The sequence below is a fragment of the Thecamonas trahens genome, assembly GCF_000142905.1.
Source record: "Thecamonas trahens ATCC 50062 unplaced genomic scaffold supercont1.9, whole genome shotgun sequence".
In the NCBI taxonomy this organism is placed as follows: Eukaryota; order Apusomonadida; family Apusomonadidae; genus Thecamonas; species Thecamonas trahens.
This window is the reverse complement of record NW_013657671.1, coordinates 369,852-386,113: the sequence shown is the minus strand read 5'-3', so window position 1 is coordinate 386,113 and position 16,262 is coordinate 369,852. Positions and strand designations below refer to the sequence as shown.

The following is a 16,262-nucleotide window of genomic DNA, read 5'->3' as shown; positions in this document are numbered from 1 at the left end:
CGATCGGTGCTGGGAGGGGGGCTTCTCGGAATGAACTCAACTGTACACCGAAAGCCCCCATTCCGTCAGCGGCGCATCAGTCACCGATCGGTATCGGTATCGATGTTAGGTACAGCTACGAAGGGTATGGTGATGTGGATCGTTGCTGTGAGGGTCATGATGCACGCTGATCGGACGTCTCCCTCTGATCGCGGTGTCAGCGGGGTGGGGGTAGGGGCGAGACGCGAGGGGAGCAAGCATCCCTACCACCACCCCCCACCACCCCCCCGGCTGTTCATCGGAGCGTGATGTGCCTCGGCTCTTGTCGCTGCCCGCAGAAAGCCAGCGGTCGAACCGTCGTCGCACTTCATTCATCCCCCCACCAGCCTCAAGCCACGCCACCTCTCCGTCATGCTCCGCAGCATCTGTTTGTGGAGAGAAGCCAGGACGGGCCTGCGCCTGCTGCAGACACAGCCTTTGGCTGCTGCGGCCTTTGAGTATGCCTCGGTCCTCACGCCGGGTCTCCGCACCCGCGCCGAGGCTCTGGCTGGCGAGGCCGAGGCGCTGGCGGCGGCAGGCGCCGAGGCCGCCGCCCGCGGTGAAGCGCCCGATGCTGCGGCCGGACGCCGTGCGGCCGAGCTAGCTCATGTGGTGGCGCTAAGCCAAGAGGTCGCCAGCCTTACTGCTGACATCGAAGCGCTCAACGAGCTGATGGCCGAGGACGAGGCCGCCGGCGAGGATGACGAGGCCGCAGCCGAGTTTGCTGAGCTCGCTGATGGCCTGGCGACGGCCGAGCGTGCGCTTCGTGCTGCGCTCGTTCCGCGCGATCCCGAGGACGACGCTGATGTCGTGCTGGAGATCCGTGCGGGCGCCGGTGGTGGTGAGGCCTCGCTCTTTGCTGCCGAGATGTTTGCCATGTACTCCAAGTACGCTGCCCGACGCGGCTGGCGGGTCGATCTGCTCGCCGAGTCGGTCTCGGCCGTCGGCGGGAGCCAGAAGGTGGTGGCCGAAGTCAAAGCGCCATCCAAGCGGGCGTATGCTGCGCTCAAGTACGAGTCGGGCGTCCATCGGGTCCAGCGGATTCCCGAGACCGAAACAACTGGGCGGGTCCATACCTCGACCGTCTCGGTCGCCGTCATGCCGCTGCCCGACTCGGCGCTCGGCTCGGCCAACGCCGACATTCCCGAGTCTGATCTGCGCATCGACACCTACCGCGCTTCGGGCGCCGGCGGGCAGCACGTCAACACCACCGACTCGGCCGTCCGCATCACCCACCTCCCCACCGGCCTCGTCGTCACCATGCAGGACGAACGGTCGCAGCACAAGAACAAGCGCAAGGCGCTACGCATTCTCGGCGCACGGCTGTACGAGCTCGAGATCGAGCAGCGCCAAGCCGAGCAGGCCACGCTCCGCAACGCCCTCATCGGCTCGGCCGCCCGCTCGGAGCGCATCCGGACCTACAACTTTCCGCAGTCACGCGTCACCGACCATCGCATCGGCCTCACTAAGCACGATATCGATGCCATGATGGCTGGCGAGCTGCTCGACGAGTTCTCTGCCGAACTCGATGCTGCTGCCCTCGATGACAAGCTCGCAGCACTGGAGGCTGAGAGCGATGCGAGCAAGTAGTCGACCATAACTCCCCGAGCCGGCATGGCTCCCATTGAACCACCTGCCGCATCATCGACGTCACCCTGCGACACCATCGATCGATGTGGGGCATGCTGCACCCCGCTCGGCCGGCTCGACCTGCTCGACCTCGATCCCGATCCCGACCGAGGTCACCCACTTTCCTTCCCGTTGGCCTACACACACAAGCACACACCTCTCCCCCCCCCCCCCCCCCTCCCCTACACACACACGCAACGTCTCACGTCATGCCTGTTGACCGCCGTGAAAAACTGCGGCTGCGCAAGGCCAAACTTGCCGCCCAGAAGGAAGCCCGGCTCAAGGTGGTGACCGAAGGCGCCGACCTCCCGACTCCTCCTCCTCCTCCTCCGGTCACCACTGCCACCGCTTCCACCATCGCTGCTCCTGTTGCTGCCCCTAGTCATGCCCCTACACCTCCGGCATTCTCGCAGATGATGCCGCCAGCAACGGCTTCAGGGGCTGGGCCTGTTGATCCTACCCTTCAGGCCATGATGCAAGCCCTGGCCGGGATGGGTGGTGGCGGCGATGGTGAGGCGAGTGCCTCTGGTCCGGCTATGATGCAGGCTCTGGCGGCGATGAGCGGCGGTGATGGCGATGTGGCAAGTGCTGCTCCTGCTATGATGCAGGCCTTGGCTGGGATGGCTAGTGGACAGGGGGGAAGTGGTGCTCCTTCCGTATCTGGGGCTCCCGCTGCTGCGGGCGGTTCGGCCATCGCGCCGCCGGACATGCTCGTCCGGGTCCTGATGGCGGTCATGCTTCTGACTTACGCCTTACCGCTCGATGCGTTCCGGCTCCCGTTCCTCCTCCCGCCGCTTGCCATGTACTGGCTCATCTACGCGCTCTGCTTTGCGCTTTCGGCACGAACCTTCCTAACCGGACGAAGTCTGGTCATGGGCCTCTTCCCCATCGCCAAGGCTGCCTACGCCTGGCTCTGGCTCGCCGCCGGCGACTACTGCCTCGTTGTCGCTGTTGCTGTTATCCTTAATACCTTTGTATTCCCTCGCTCGGCGCCCACCGCAGCCGCACAGCCGGGCGAAGTCGGTGTCGACAATCTCTTTGACGACGACTGGTGAGTAGCGCTACAACTCGCTCTCGCCGTCTTTGTCCTTAAGCTTGACCGTTGAGTCAAGGACGAGGAGGAACTCGCCTGCCGCACGCAGCAGCTCCGGATCGGTCTCAAAGTCCTTGAGCTCGGTCGTCATCGTTGCGATGATGTGCGCGTGTCGGACCTCGGTCGTGGCAAACGCGTCGGTCCGCGCTCGCGCAATGTGCTTCCAGTCACGGAAAATGCCGACAATGGCGGCCGCCACAAGGCCCGTCACCGCCACGCACAGCGCCACAAAGAGGCGCACCTCGCCGCCACCGCTTGCCGGCCTGGCCTCACTCCGCTGGAGGAACGACGCACCGCCGACCGTCAGCACCGCGATGATGCCAGCGTGGAGCCAGAGGTCGATGTTGTTGTACAGCGGGTTGTAGTACGGCTGGATGCGCGCGAGAATCACCACGTTGCCCACGAGCACGCCCAGTAGCAGCCCAATCTGTGTCAGCTGGTACTCGGAGACAAAGAGGAGGACCAAAACGAGGACAAGTCGCTTGATCAAGTTTGCCACCTCGCCCCAGTAGTACGCCTTGCGGTAGAGCCGGTAGAGCGATCCGAGTCGCGCCGTCGTCTCGGGCTCGAACAGAGTCGTCGACGACGCGTACATCATGCCGGCGAAATAGGCCGGCATGCCGATGACAAAGATAATGACCATGGCAGCGCCGAGCGGAAAGACACTCCACCACGAGCCGTTGAAGCATGCCGAGCCGGGGTCGGCATCGAGGACGTAGCTGCCGTTTGGCATCCGGGTGCAGTCAAAGATGATGAGCGCGAGCTTGGAGAGCGGAAGGTACGCCACCGGCCCGAGCGAAAACGCAAGCGTGTCGATGAGTGCCCGCGGCGACTTGTCGCGGAGCGGCGCAAAGAACGCCAGGAGCCCGACCCGGCCCGAGAGCGCCCGGAGCGCGAGTAGGGTCCCGCAGGTGACCACGCACACCAGCGATGGGAGCAAGATCGAGAGAGCGTACTTGGCGTAGAACGAGCGGAGCACACACTGTGAGCCAAAGCTCACGCCCATGTTGGCAAGATTGAACACGCCGAGCATCGTTCGCGCCCGGCCCGACCACTGGTACTTGGCGCTTCCAAGCGCGCCCACCACCTGAAAAGCAAAGACCGTCATCGAGAGTGATGCAGGCATGACCACGGTCCGGAACCGTCGTATGTGCATCGCAAGCGAGTCACCGCCTCGGTTGGCCGAAGCTTCGTTGTCCGGCGACGCCGCGCGTGAGATGAAAAAGCCCATTCCTACTGCAAGCCCCGCCGCCACCACCACCGCGGCGAGCACAAAGCCCGAGAACGAGCCGGCCGCCACCTTGGGGCACTGTCGGCACGCGCCGTCGTCGGTCGAGTACCATCCGCTCGCGCATGTGTTGCACAGGTACCCGCGATAACCGGCCGCGCACCCGCCATCATCACAAGCGTTGGGCCGAAAGCACCGCACAAACGTCTCGGGTCCTGTAGCAAAAAAGCCCGCCCGTGGTGCAGGCGTCGCCAGCCCACCAGCACACGACGCGCCCGGCGGACAGGCGATGCACACAGTGCCGGCGCGCCCGCCTGGCTCATAGTAGCCCGGCACGCAGGTGCAGTTTGCAATGCTCGACGCGCCCGAGTCGGTGGTCGTCAGGAGCGGGCAAGCCTTGCAACTGCGGGCAGAGATGCTGTCGGAATACGTGCCAGGCGCACAGAGTGTGCACGGGCCTTCCAGCGTGGCCGTCATAAACCCCAGCTCGCAGTGCTCGACCACATCGACCCGCCATGGCGAGCCAGGTAGAGGCAGACCCTCGATGTTGACCGTGAGCAGGTAAGCTCCGCCCTGTGCTGGCGTGTACGTGCACGTGTACCGCCCATCGCGCCCATCGACACACACCACCGATGCCGCCCCGGAATCGGCCACCATTGTTGCCACAATCGTATCACCACCCATGCCCCGCGCATTGCCGTACTCGTCAAAGGCCTCGATCACAAACGTGGAGAGCGAGCCGACTGTAGCATTGGTCAGCCCACCGCCGTTGGTGACACAACTAGGCCCGTGCGTCGCTGCAGGCACCACAGTCACCGTGTACGGGTTGTGCGTCATCGCCACCAGGTTGACTCGTAGATCAAGCTGATACACGCCGGGTGTTGTCGACACAAACGTTGCCGAGTGCTGCCCCGAGCCGAGCCACACCTGGCTGGACACAGGCCCGGCAGCGAGCGGAAACGCAGTGTCGTAGAGACCCACCACGTCCGTCGCCGAATCGACCACAATGCCGCTCGACTCTTTCGTTATCACATGGACCACCCATTCCTGCCCGGCGGCCAAGATCTGCGGATCCGCCGCATCAGTCGTCGACACGCTGGCATCGACGTTGGTCGCCACCACCGTCGCAGTTGTAGCAAGCACTCCGCACGAGCTGCTCCCCACACGGAGCAGGATGGAGCATGAGCCGACTGCTGGGAGAGCGATCGAGCCGGCGCTACGCCCAGAGGCCGTCCCGGAGCAGAGCGGACCGAGAAAGCGCCACTCGTAGAACCCGGTGGCATCGGCGTGGATAGCCACAGAGATGTTGACCACCGAGCCGACACCAGCCACTCGCGGCTCAGATCCGCTTCCGCTCGCCCCGACCGTCAAAACTTCGTGCGGCGGCGGTGGGATGCCCACATGCACAAACTCGCGGGCGGGATTGGCAGCCGAGCCTACAGTATGCCGGCCAGCGCTGCCAAACGCCACTCGAGCCATTCTCGGCGTCTCGTCAACCACCGTCGCTCCAGCCATCCATAACCACGGCTCGGTGTCCGACTTGCTCACATTGACCTCGGCATCAAGACAGAGTGAGAACGGGCCAACTGAGACGCTAGGCTCGGACGACAGAGGGTACTTGTCGTTGTTGATGGTCACCGCGCCGAGAGCATCGTAAACATCAATCGCTTCGCCTGGCTCGCCTGCTCCACCATTGCCACCCCTTCCACCATCGCCGCCGCGCCCGCCCTTACCGCCATTCTTGGTCTCGCCAAGCAGCCCGATGCCTCGGGCTCCACCGTCGCCGCCCTTCCCACCAGGCCCGCCGGGTCCGCCAAGCCCGCCGGCGCCAGGAGATCCAGCCTGCGCAAAACAATCCAGCACCTGACCGCCTGCTCCCGACGCCGCGTAGATCGCCGAAGAGCATCCGCCCCCCCCAGCCGCCACCGCCGCCATAGCCGCCCGATCCGCCGCCACCACCACCGCCGCCGCCACCACCACCACCAAGCGAGCACGCAAAACAATCCTCGCCAAAGCCTCCGGATCCGCCGCTTCCACCGCTTCCGCCAAAACCGCGGCCTCCGCTCTCGCCGTCTCCGCCCGGCTGCCAGTAGTCTAGATTGTGGCTTGCCGCGCCGCCAGGCGATCCGGTAGACCCGACGTTCCCTGGCCATCCATGGTTCCCATGCCTTCCATGACTATCCGTGACAATCGGTGTTGTTCCCGAGCTGAATGAGCCTGGCGATGTGCCACCAGCTGCGCCGGCACCGCCCTGGCGATCTTTTTGGCCACCACCGCCGCCGCCGCCGCCGCCGCCGCCGCTCCACGGCGTGGCCGCAGGTGCATCCCGCCCATCCCAGCCAGAAAAGCCAGTCGAATCGCAGGATCCTGATCGAGATGCGCCTAGACCTCCGCCCCCGCCACCTTCGCCTCCTTGGCCGCCATTGCCGCCGTATCCGGAAAAGCAGCCATTGTCGTCGCTGCCATCTGTGCCTGGCTCGCCCAACTCGCCCAACTCGCCGACCAGTCCAGCGTCGCCGGCTTTGCCGCTAGATGCCGCGCCAGGCACAATCGAGCACCGCACAATCTGATAATCTATCGAGTTGCGGATGTACAAGCCGTAGGACGAGACGCCGCGGAAGCCGGACGTCGCCGGCGCGTCGTCGGTCACCACAGTCAGATCCTGCAGTCGCCAGTCGGTCTTGGACACCGCTTCGACCGCAATGTAAGCGCCCTGGTCAGGCGCGTTGATTGTGTAGCTCGCTCCTGTTCGATGCAGCACTGTGGCAGCACTGTTGCTCTTGCTCCACATTCCGGCCCCAGCGTACGTGTACCCACCATCAAGAGTAGTGTGCGAGGCGAGAACGAGTGCGCTTGACAGCGAGTACGTGCCGACATGCAAAGCCAGCGTCAGTGGCTGCGACGCGGTTGCACAGTCGACAGCGATTGCCATTGCCGTCACTAGATCCACTGGCTCGGTCCGAGTCGCATCCTTGGAGGCACTCGTCGAGCCGCCCGAGGCGAGGACAAAGACCGTCGAGCCGGCAAGTAGATGCAAGTCGTCGCAGGTGTTGGCGCCGGCCGCAGACTGCACCACTCCAAGCGCCACCAGGGCGAGTACGAGAGCAGCACCCCAGACAAAACTCCCCATGACTACGCACAGTACACAGTTCAAGGTGTACGTGGTAGAGAGGAGAAGTGCGTCATTCCGTCGCACTGTCCTGGGTCTAGGTGACTCTAGGCATGTGCTGTTGTGGAACCAGTCATTTTTTCAGCGCATACCATTCCATTTTTTTTTCGTTGTTCCGTGCGTGTTAGCACGTGGGGGGGGAGCCTGGAGCGAGCGGCAGCAGGGCTGACAGCCATGACAGCCGAGCCACCACACTCAACATGTGGCCCATACTAGACGTCTTGAGCTGGCGTATTGGAGCTGTGGTGGTGGTAGTGACCGTTGGAATAATGGTGCAGACAGAGGTGGGCGGGAGCCCATGTGAGGACCTTCAAGCAGCTGGTGGCGCCGTTTACGTTCGACTGGGCGGCTCGACCGATGCGAGCGTGAAGAACGAGAGCCGGTGGAACCCGGTCGATCTTGCGACGGGTGTGACAATTGCTGGCGAGTGTGGAGAAGAAGATAACCCTGTCGCTCTCCGCATCCATCATGGGACGTACACGCTGATGGTGCCGCTGGCGCTGCCGGGCCACACGGCTCTCGACGGCGGATATGAGGAGCTGGGCAGCGGAAGTGGGCGCTGGCGCAAGTCTACCCAGCTCACCACCCGCCTTCATCGGACTGGGCCCAGCATGCACGAGGTAGTGGTTGGTGAGCAGTATGCGTATGTGGCTGTGGAAGCCGTTGGCGTCTCCGGGTGGCGGCTGCAAGATCTGGTGGTGACCAGCGGGCCGGCGCCGCCTGGTCCAAGCTACGGCGTCTCGACGTACGGCGTCCACGTCAACGGCGCGTCGAACTTTGCGATTGTGCGGTGTGACATCCGGCCGGGCGATGCGAGTGATGGAGGGCCTGGCGCGCAGGGCGCGGCTGGGAATCCTGGCTCACCTGGCCTGCGGGGTTCCCAGGGCCATGCGACAGAGAACTCGGGCTTTGGCGCCGGTGCCGATGGCGGTACTGGAGGCGGGATGTACCCCGTGGGACAAGGCGCCCCGCTGTGGTTGGAAAGGAGCGGAATGGACGAGTTGGCTATGATGGTAGGGGCAGCACATCCAGTGATCTGGCGGGTGCATCCGGTGGTGGAGGAGGCTCGGGATCGACGTCGACATCCAAGGGTGGCACTGGCGGGGCCGGCGGAAGTCACAACGAGATGGCTAGCGCGGCAGGAGGCAGTGGCGGAATCGGCGGTAAGCACTATGACGGTGGCGTTTGGGGGAGTGTCGGCGATGTGGGGAGCAAAGGCGCCGATGGTGTCGACGGTAGTCCTGGCCTTCCTGGCCAGGAAGGCCGCCACTCGAACGGCTACTGGTTTCTTTTCCAGGGTGGCGATGGCGAGCGTGCTGGTGGTGGTGGTGGTGGCGGCGGCGGTGGTGGCGGAGGAGGCTACGAGTCGTACGATCTCAACCCCACTGTGCAAGACGGCACGGGTGGCGGAGGTGGCGGCGGGGGCGGTGGGGGTAGCGCCGGATTTGGCGGCAAAGGTGGGCTCGGCGGAGGGTGCTCATCGGCTGTGTACGTGGCAATTGGGTCTGGCGGCGTGCTCGCCGATCTCAATGCTGAGCCTGGGTCTCCCGGTCAGGGTGGACCTGGTGGGCCGGGATCGCCGCCTGCGCCAGGCGGTCTAGGTGGATTGGGTGGGTTTGTGCCTGACGGCCTTGCCGGGCCCGGTGGGCGAGGTGGTGACGGAGGAGCGTCCGGCACCAGTGGCCCGGGTGGAGTCGGGGCAGTTGGCCTCGCCGAAGACGTCACCGATCGCAACGGTGGCATTGTACAGGTCCAGGGCGTGCTCCAGTATGACTTTGCGAGTGAGCTTGACGTGACATTTCCAGTCACGCCGCTTTGCGCTGGCACCGAAATCAACATCACCAAGTCGGACAATTCGCCGTGGGTGTGGTCGTCCGGAGTCGTGGTGTTGGCGTCCACGCCGGAATGGGCTGTGGCAGCATTTCCCAGTCTCGGCCACCACAGTGTGCAGACGGCTGCCGCGGTTGTCCGTGACGTGGTGCATGTCGCTGAGGACTCGCCTCCGCGCGTGATTGTGACTCAAGGCATTGCCGCCGATCTGGGCGATGTGCGGATTGCCGGTGTCGGCACCCGGCTCAACGTCTCACTGGCAACAGTCTATCCCGAGTTCCAGGCCGGATACTCTTGGGAGCTGTCAGGTGACATCTGCTCGGGCTCGGTTCTCACCGAGTCGATCACAGGGCTCGAGCTCGCCTCGCCGGGATCGTGCTCCATCGTGCTGCGGGTCGGGACCGAGCGGTGCGGAAGCCTAGCGGCGGCGGCGCTGGTCATTGCAACCGATGTTGATCCAGGAACTACAACAACGACGGCGACTGAAGGCCACGTCATGCCTGCCGGCAACACGTGGGCGTTTTCGTTGACGACCCGCAACAAGGCCGGCATCCTCATCTCTAACCCGGCCAACGTGGTCGGTCTCTATGACGTCGCCCTTAACCTCGAGGCCGGACCCGTGTCGGCCGCCAGCTTTGCAGGCGCTGGCGTGCACGATGTGACGTTTACGACGACAGTACCTGGTACGTACACGCTCTCACTGCGCGTCAATCTGGTGCCATTGGCGACGAATCCGTACACACTTGTAGTGCAACCCGGGCCAACGGACGCGGTGCAAAGCAGCGCTGGCGGTCCCGGACTCGTTGTGGCGGTTGTTGGCGAGCTTGCCACGTTTGAGGTTGTGACCCGCGACCGGTTCGGCAACGCGCGGCTGAGCGGCGGTGACGTGCTCTCGGCGCGGATGGCGTCGGCTGATGCCGAGGCCGCGGTCGACTGCGTTGACACCCAAAACGGCAGGTATGCGTGCTCGTACACAGTTTCGGACGGGGGGGCATACCTGCTGTCGGTCAGCATTGGAGCGGTGCCTCTTCCCGGCTCGCCGTGGGCGCTCGATGTGCTGGCGGTGTGCGCGCCGGGCTTTGTGGAGCTGACGCCGCTGGGTCCATGCGTCATCTGCGACGTCAACACGTACGCGGCGACGGTCTCCGAGTGCCTGGCATGTCCAGCCAACACACGGTCATCGATCGGCTCGGTAGAGGTGGGCAACTGCACGTGTGCTGTCGGCTACTTTGATGTGGAGGCACGAGTCGGCGTGGCGTGCGCCGAATGCCCGAACGGCGGGTTGTGCGCGGGCGGGACGAAACAGCCGACGGCACAGCCCGGTTACTACCCCGGTGAGCCTGGCCAGTTTCTGCGGTGCTATCGACGCGCGGCGTGTGCCGGCGGTGCTGCCCTGTGTGCGCCTGGCTATCGCGGGTACATGTGCAACACGTGCGAGGACCGTTGGTACTCTGCAGCCGATGGTGCGTGTCGCAGGTGCCCAGACATTGCTGTTGTGACGTTTTCAAGCTTTCTTGTCGGCGCATTGATTGTGGCGATTGCGCTGGCGCTCGGTGTCGGCTGGTTTGTCTCGCGGGCAGCTGGCCAGGAGCAAGGCGGCGGAAAGACGCTGGCGGCACATGTCCGCAAGTTCAGAACGGTGGTCTTGCCGGCATCGCTCTCGATGGTTGTCTTTGCCTTTCAGGTGGTGAGTGCTCTTGGAAGCGCCAAGTTTGGGTGGAGCAAGCGGGCGCGACAGGTGCTAGGTGCGTTTGATGTGGCGAACCTGGACATTGCGTACGGCTCGCAATGCGTGCTTCGCTCGTTCTACGCCAAGTACGCCATGACTATTGTTGTTCCGATTGTGGTCTTTGGGCTCACCAGCGCTCTGCTTATCGCTCTGCGGGCCGTGTCGGGCATGAGGCCATTTACGCGATTTGCACCGCTCGGCAACATCTCCATCCGTGTCTTGCTTGACATGCTTACGTTCTCACTCGGGCCGGTGGCATACCTTCCGCTCTCCAAGCTCGCGCTCATCATCTTTGACTGCACCCGGATGCCAAACGGCAGCTACGTCCTCGATGCCGACCCCGGCTCGGCATGCTTCAACGGCTCGTGGTGGAGTGTCTTTCCGCTCGGCGCTGCCATGGTCATTATCTTTGTCATCGGCATGCCGGCCTATTTCGCCGGCATGATGTACGCGTCGTCGACGACTCTGTTCGAGCCCGAGACGACGGCGCGACTCGGATCGCTCTACCGGCTCTACCGCAAGGCGTACTACTGGGGCGAGGTGGCAAACTTGATCAAGCGACTTGTCCTCGTGTTGGTCCTCCTCTTTGTCTCCGAGTACCAGCTGACACAGATTGGGCTGCTACTGGGCGTGCTCGTGGGCAACGTGGTGATTCTCGCGCGCATCCAGCCGTACTACAACCCGCTGTACAACAACATCGACCTCTGGCTGCATGTTGTTCTGGTGGGCGTGCTTGTGGTCGGCGGTGCTTATCTCGATCGCCGCGATGTGGCAGTCGACTCGACCGTTTTGCTTGTCATCCTCTGTGTCATTCTCGCGGTGCTGGTGATGGTGAGCTTGTGTGCCATCGTTCTCGACCTGCGGCACATCCGGCGGTCGCGGTCGAACGAGTTTGCAACAACCGAGAGCAGACACTCGCGGATCGTGGCGATGATGACGACCGAGTTGCATGACTTTGAAGCCGACGCCAACCTTCTTCGAGCAACTGGTCAGTTTCTTGCGGTTCTCGACGACACGGTGCATCTGCGCGAGGTAGCCGATGCGCGGCAGAGCACGCGGCAGCGGCCGATGACACTCACCTCAATCGAGCTTGATGAGCTCAACTTTGCCCTTGATGAGAACGAGTTTTCGGCCACGGAATGAATTAGTCACATGCTTACTGTTGCACTGCCGTCTGCGGAAGGGGATAGTGACGCTGGTGACGGTATGGGCGGCGGGAGGGCGGCAGGCGACGACGGCGGCGGGCGAGCGGCGGTCGACAGCAGCACTCGACTCGAGGACGCGGGTAGGCAGCATGCGTCCGCTGTCGACGCTTCCCATTCCGCCGTCTGTGCAGGTAAGGCCATGGAAGCTGTGAGGGGTGGGGGGGGGGGGGGGAGGGGGGGAGGGGAGGGGGACGGTGGTGGTAGGGGGGACGGAACGACGGCGTGGAAACTACGACCTTTTTCCAAACTACGACCTTTTTGTGCAACTCACGCAATGAGAGCAGGGCGCGTTGAGTAGGGCTGGCTTTCACACCACCGACGATGTGGGTGGAGTGGGTGCCGTGGCGCTCTCTGAGGCTGCAGGGATCACGCGGCGGCAGGCGCTGGACGTGCTGAGGGCGGTGCGCGGCAAGGGCGAGGGAGCAGGCAGCGGCAGGAGCGCGGCGGTGTCGCTAGCGGCGCTGGTAGGAGGCGGAACGGCGCAGGAAAGTGGGGCGGAAGAGGTCGGTCGGTCGGCGTACGCGTTGCTGCTAGAAGAGCGGCAGCAAGTGCCGATCATCACGTTCTGCGCCGAGGTGGATGAGATGCTCGGCGGCGGGGTGCCGCTGGGCAAGGTGACCGAGTTTACGGGCGCGCCGGGCATCGGCAAGACGCAGCTCGGGATGCAGCTCGCGGTGGATGTGCAGATTCCCGAGGCCTTTGGCGGCGCCGGCGGGAGCGCGATCTACATCGACACAGAGGGTTCGTTTGTGGTGGAGCGGGCGGTGGAGATTGCGTCTGCGGTGGTGAGCCATCTCGACGCGCAGGCGGCGGCCGATGGGGTGGCCCACGGGCTCAGTCTTGAGTCTGTCCTCAGCTCTATCGCCTACTATCGGGTTCACTCGTACGTGGAGCAAATTGCTCTCATCAACCTGCTGCCGGGCATTGTGGAGGAGCTGGGCAACGTGCGGCTGGTGGTCATCGACTCGGTTGCTTTTCACTTTCGGCACGACTTTGCCAACATGGGTGTGCGAACACGGGTGCTCAACGGGATGGCGCAGTCGCTGACACTGCTGGCGGAGAAAGCCGGACTCGCGGTGGTACTGATGAACCAGGTGACGACCCGCGGCATCTCCCAGGGCCATGCGTACCTAGCGCCAGCGCTCGGCGAGTCGTGGGGTCATGCCGCCACCGTCCGTGTCAACCTGTTTTGGGACAACGGCGCGCGTCTGGCGTTGCTCTTCAAGTCGCCATCGCACTCGCAGGGCTCGGCGCGGTTTGCCGTCACCGTCCAGGGCATCCGGTCCGAGCCACCCGATGAGCCGCCGCCGGGCACCTCACCCAAGCGCGGCAACAAGCGGCTGCGGGCAAGTGCTAGCACTGGCGGAGAGGAGGCGGGCGCAAGTGAGAGCGTTGCGCGCGAGGAGGAGGCGATGAAGGTAGGCGCAGGTGCCACCAAGCGCCATCACCCACTCAAGTAAACAGTGTTGAGCGTCAGGACGCGGCAGAGTCTTTGCTCCGCCGGCGCTTCTTAGCCTCGGCCTTGAGCTTGGCCCACCTGGCGTCGTACTTGGCGACCTTGTCGCGGAGGCCGGCGATGACAAGGCTCTGGCGCAACAGTGCAGCCTTGAGCTTCTCAGTCTCGGCAGCCGCGGCAGCAGCCTCGTCAGAAGCCGCGCCGTCCGGTGAGCCAGAGCCAGAGCGCGGCCGCGGTGGTGGCGCGACCGAGTGGCGCAGAACTGCTGACTGGCTCATCATGTCTTCGGCAAGCTGCGACGAGTGGAGCTCGACGAGCGACGAGACCGAGGCCGCCAAGTCCTGGCGGAGGACGCGGGCCTTGCGGCGCAGGTCCGACTGGAAGGTGGCAATGGCAGCTTTGAGCCGCGCGTTCTCGTCGGCAAGCTGCCGCGACTTGAGCTGGAAGCTACGGCCTTCGTCGATGATGGCCCGCATCTCGCGGCGGAGGCGCCGGATCTCGTCGTCCTTGGACCGGGCCTCGGACGGGTCGGGAACCATAAAGAACGAGGTGCCCATAAGGTCGTCGCCCTCGGCCGGCGAGCTCGTTGCCGGGCCCAGCCCGCTGCCGCCACCGCCCAGAAACGACGGCAGGCTCAGGTTCTCGACCATGGCCTCCATGGCGCCCCAGAAGCTGTTGATGGCGGCCTCGACCGCCGGGCCGGACTCTCCACGAGCCAGCGCCTCGGCGATCCGCCGTTGGGCAACAACCGCGTCATCTTCGTCCGACGACGACGTCTCCCAATCGTCACGAGGAGCGCCGCCACCCGAGGGTGACGGTGCCGGCGAGTCGTGATCGCGGCCGCCGTCTCCCGCCGGGAGCTCGTGTGACGACGGAGCTCGAGCAGCCGCAGCCGCAGCCGCAGCCGCAGCCTCTGCGCGGGCAGCAGCGCGGGCGCGGGAAGTCGTAGCACGGGTGATGGCGTCAGCAGCAGCCGCAGTGTGGTGGTCAGCAAGGGCGGCGCAGGCAGCAGCGGTGGGGCCATGGCCGGCGGCCGCAGACGCGCAGGCCGCATACGCTTCAGCCGCAGCAGTATGGACCTCGGCGGCATCGTCATACGCCCCGAGTTGGGCTAGCCGTTCTGCTCGACGAGCGTGGCCGTGGGCCTCGTCCATGAGAGGAGGTGCAGGGGTGGAAGTAGGGAAGGGTGGCGTCGAGTGGCTGCGTTCGGTGTTCGGCAGAGAAAAAGGGGGGTGCGGACGAGGACGTTCAATCGTGGAGACGGCGGACGGCGGCAGTCCGGGAGTCGATCTTAGGTGCAGGGTTTCGGGTGTGAGCACGACGGCGGCCATCGCGGCGGATCTCGGCGAGGCGCATGACGTGGCGGAGCTTGCGGGCCTTGAAGATGGAGCGCGGCTGGAAGCGCTGCTTGTGGATCTTGGCCACGGCCGGAACGTGCTCGTAGCGCTTGAGGAGGGCAGCCTCGTAGCGAGCGCGGGCCTTGGCGCGCGGGTGCTGGATGCCTGTTGTCGCCGACGCGTCCGACTTCCAGATGCGGACGCCGGTGTCGTCCGAACCCGAGAGGACGTAGCGAGCGTCGGAGGAGTAGGCGACCTTGAGTACGCGCTGCATGCGCTCGGTGTGGTAGCACTCGTGCGAGTGGCCCTTGGAGATGTTCCAGAGGCGGATGGAGCGGTCATACGAGCCCGAGACAAACGAGCGGCCGGTGGGCGAGTAGGCGACCGACATGACGGCCGAGACATGGTCCTTGTGAACGCTGAGTGCCCGATCGAGCTTCCGCATGTCAAAGGTGTAGAGGTTATGGTCGTCCGACGCAATGGTGATGTTGAACGCCTCGCGCGGGTTCCAGGCCACGTCGTTGATGAGGTTGCCGAGCTCGACCTTGCGGAGAGCAGACTCGGTGCGAATATCGTAGAACGAGAGCGAGCGGTCCGACGATGCCGCCGCAATGATCTCGGTCTCGACCTGGTTGAAGGCAACAGACGAGATGGTGTCGTCTGAAAAGGCCATGGTGTGGACAGGCGTAGCCCTCGCCACGTCCCACACGTCGACCTGCCGCGAGCCAGTGGCGAGCACGTAGCGTGACGCGTGCATGGAGAGCGACTCGAGGGCGTACTCGGATGCCCACGACTCGATCGGCGTGTCCACATCCTCGGCCCACATGTTGCCCATGTCCAGCCGCCACTGCTTGATCGACCGATCATCCGACGCCGTGAAGAACGTCTCACCGTTGGGCGAGACCACCAGCCCGGTGACAAACGAAGTGTGGGCCATGGGAATGGACCACAGGGTGGCCTTGCGCGAGAGCGACCACACGCGGACTTCGCCATCGCCTGATCCTGTCAAGAAGGTATCTAGCGACCGCGGCGACGCCATCATCGACGTCACTGTATCCATGTGACCACTGAGCTGGCCCACAAACGGCTTGGCAAAGACTCGGTTGAGCTTGGCTGCGTTCACCGCCCGCTTCACCTCGGTCTGTCGCTCAAAGCCACGCAGAGCCGTGTTGCGATGGACCTTGTTGAGATCTGTCGAGCGCTCCCGTGTCATCGCCACCTCGTCCCGCGAGATCATCTTCACCTTCTGCGGAAAGGGGGTGAGTATGGCCTAAGGGGAGGGGGAGGGGGGGGAAGGGCGAGGGGGGGGGGAAGGGGGAGGAAGAGGGACGGGCGTACCATGGTGGATAGGGTGAGTGGATGAGGATGTGTGGGCGGTGTTGCGGAGTATGGGAAGGGTTGAGGGGTTGAGGGGTGTGGAGAGTGGGGTGGGGGGAGAGGTGGTTGCGGTGGCTGGTCATTGGTGTCCCCTCCTGGTGGTGACCCAGGATGGAATGATGGATGGGAGTGAGATCGGAGGGAGAGAGAGGGAGAGGGGGGGGGCGGGAGGAGGGGACGCGGACTTCCTG

General features: G+C 64.5%; 8 protein-coding genes across 8 annotated transcripts; 4 read left to right on the top strand and 4 right to left on the bottom strand.

Moving 5' to 3' along the window:
* Positions 1-126: 126 nt before the first annotated feature.
* AMSG_02380 (chain release factor A) lies at positions 127-1,666 on the top strand (the record flags this gene model as incomplete). The annotated part of the gene is made up of 2 exons (XM_013905468.1): positions 127-134; positions 426-1,666. The coding sequence occupies 2 exons, from the start codon at positions 127-129 to the stop codon at positions 1,606-1,608; spliced, it is 1,191 nt and encodes a 396-aa protein (XP_013760922.1). The 3' UTR covers positions 1,609-1,666.
* A 370-nt stretch (positions 1,667-2,036) lies between these two features.
* Positions 2,037-3,417, top strand: AMSG_02379 (uncharacterized protein). Its single transcript, XM_013905467.1, has one exon. It carries the CDS (start codon positions 2,061-2,063, stop codon positions 2,700-2,702), a length of 642 nt encoding a protein of 213 aa, XP_013760921.1. The 5' UTR covers positions 2,037-2,060; the 3' UTR covers positions 2,703-3,417.
* Positions 2,368-5,707, bottom strand: AMSG_02378 (uncharacterized protein; the record flags this gene model as incomplete). Its single annotated transcript, XM_013905466.1, has 2 exons — positions 2,368-5,645; positions 5,702-5,707. The coding sequence occupies 2 exons, from the start codon at positions 5,705-5,707 to the stop codon at positions 2,709-2,711; spliced, it is 2,943 nt and encodes a 980-aa protein (XP_013760920.1). The 3' UTR covers positions 2,368-2,708.
* A 643-nt stretch (positions 5,708-6,350) lies between these two features.
* Positions 6,351-7,140, bottom strand: AMSG_02377 (uncharacterized protein; the record flags this gene model as incomplete). The annotated part of the gene is made up of 2 exons (XM_013905465.1): positions 6,472-7,140; positions 6,351-6,440 (listed from the first exon to the last, which is right to left on the bottom strand). The coding sequence occupies exons 1-2, from the start codon at positions 7,096-7,098 to the stop codon at positions 6,351-6,353; spliced, it is 717 nt and encodes a 238-aa protein (XP_013760919.1). The 5' UTR covers positions 7,099-7,140.
* Positions 7,141-7,406: 266 nt separating this feature from the next.
* On the top strand, positions 7,407-11,856 carry AMSG_02376 (uncharacterized protein; the record flags this gene model as incomplete). Its single annotated transcript, XM_013905464.1, has 2 exons — positions 7,407-8,067; positions 8,202-11,856. The coding sequence occupies 2 exons, from the start codon at positions 7,407-7,409 to the stop codon at positions 11,837-11,839; spliced, it is 4,299 nt and encodes a 1,432-aa protein (XP_013760918.1). The 3' UTR covers positions 11,840-11,856.
* A 115-nt stretch (positions 11,857-11,971) lies between these two features.
* On the top strand, positions 11,972-13,374 carry AMSG_02375 (Rad51 DNA recombinase 3). Its single transcript, XM_013905463.1, has 2 exons — positions 11,972-12,032; positions 12,186-13,374. Exons 1-2 carry the CDS (start codon positions 11,991-11,993, stop codon positions 13,359-13,361), a joined length of 1,218 nt encoding a protein of 405 aa, XP_013760917.1. The 5' UTR covers positions 11,972-11,990; the 3' UTR covers positions 13,362-13,374.
* AMSG_02374 (uncharacterized protein) lies at positions 12,734-14,511 on the bottom strand (the record flags this gene model as incomplete). Its single annotated transcript, XM_013905462.1, has 1 exon — positions 12,734-14,511. One exon carries the CDS (start codon positions 14,509-14,511, stop codon positions 13,375-13,377), a length of 1,137 nt encoding a protein of 378 aa, XP_013760916.1. The 3' UTR covers positions 12,734-13,374.
* Positions 14,512-14,586: 75 nt separating this feature from the next.
* AMSG_02373 (WD repeat and SOF domain-containing protein 1) lies at positions 14,587-16,116 on the bottom strand. Its single transcript, XM_013905461.1, has 2 exons — positions 16,033-16,116; positions 14,587-15,940 (listed from the first exon to the last, which is right to left on the bottom strand). Exons 1-2 carry the CDS (start codon positions 16,033-16,035, stop codon positions 14,606-14,608), a joined length of 1,338 nt encoding a protein of 445 aa, XP_013760915.1. The 5' UTR covers positions 16,036-16,116; the 3' UTR covers positions 14,587-14,605.
* Between the last annotated feature and the right edge of the window lie 146 nt (positions 16,117-16,262).

Excerpts from the sequence above, each read along its gene's own strand:
- AMSG_02375 (XM_013905463.1), top strand. The coding sequence starts at position 11,991 with ATGCGTCCGCTGTCGACGCTTCCCATTCCGCCGTCTGTGCAG. Across the intron at positions 12,033-12,185 it reads CCATTCCGCCGTCTGTGCAG|GGCGCGTTGAGTAGGGCTGG; the intron begins GTAAGGCCATGG and ends CAATGAGAGCAG.
- AMSG_02379 (XM_013905467.1), top strand. The coding sequence starts at position 2,061 with ATGATGCCGCCAGCAACGGCTTCAGGGGCTGGGCCTGTTGATCCTACC.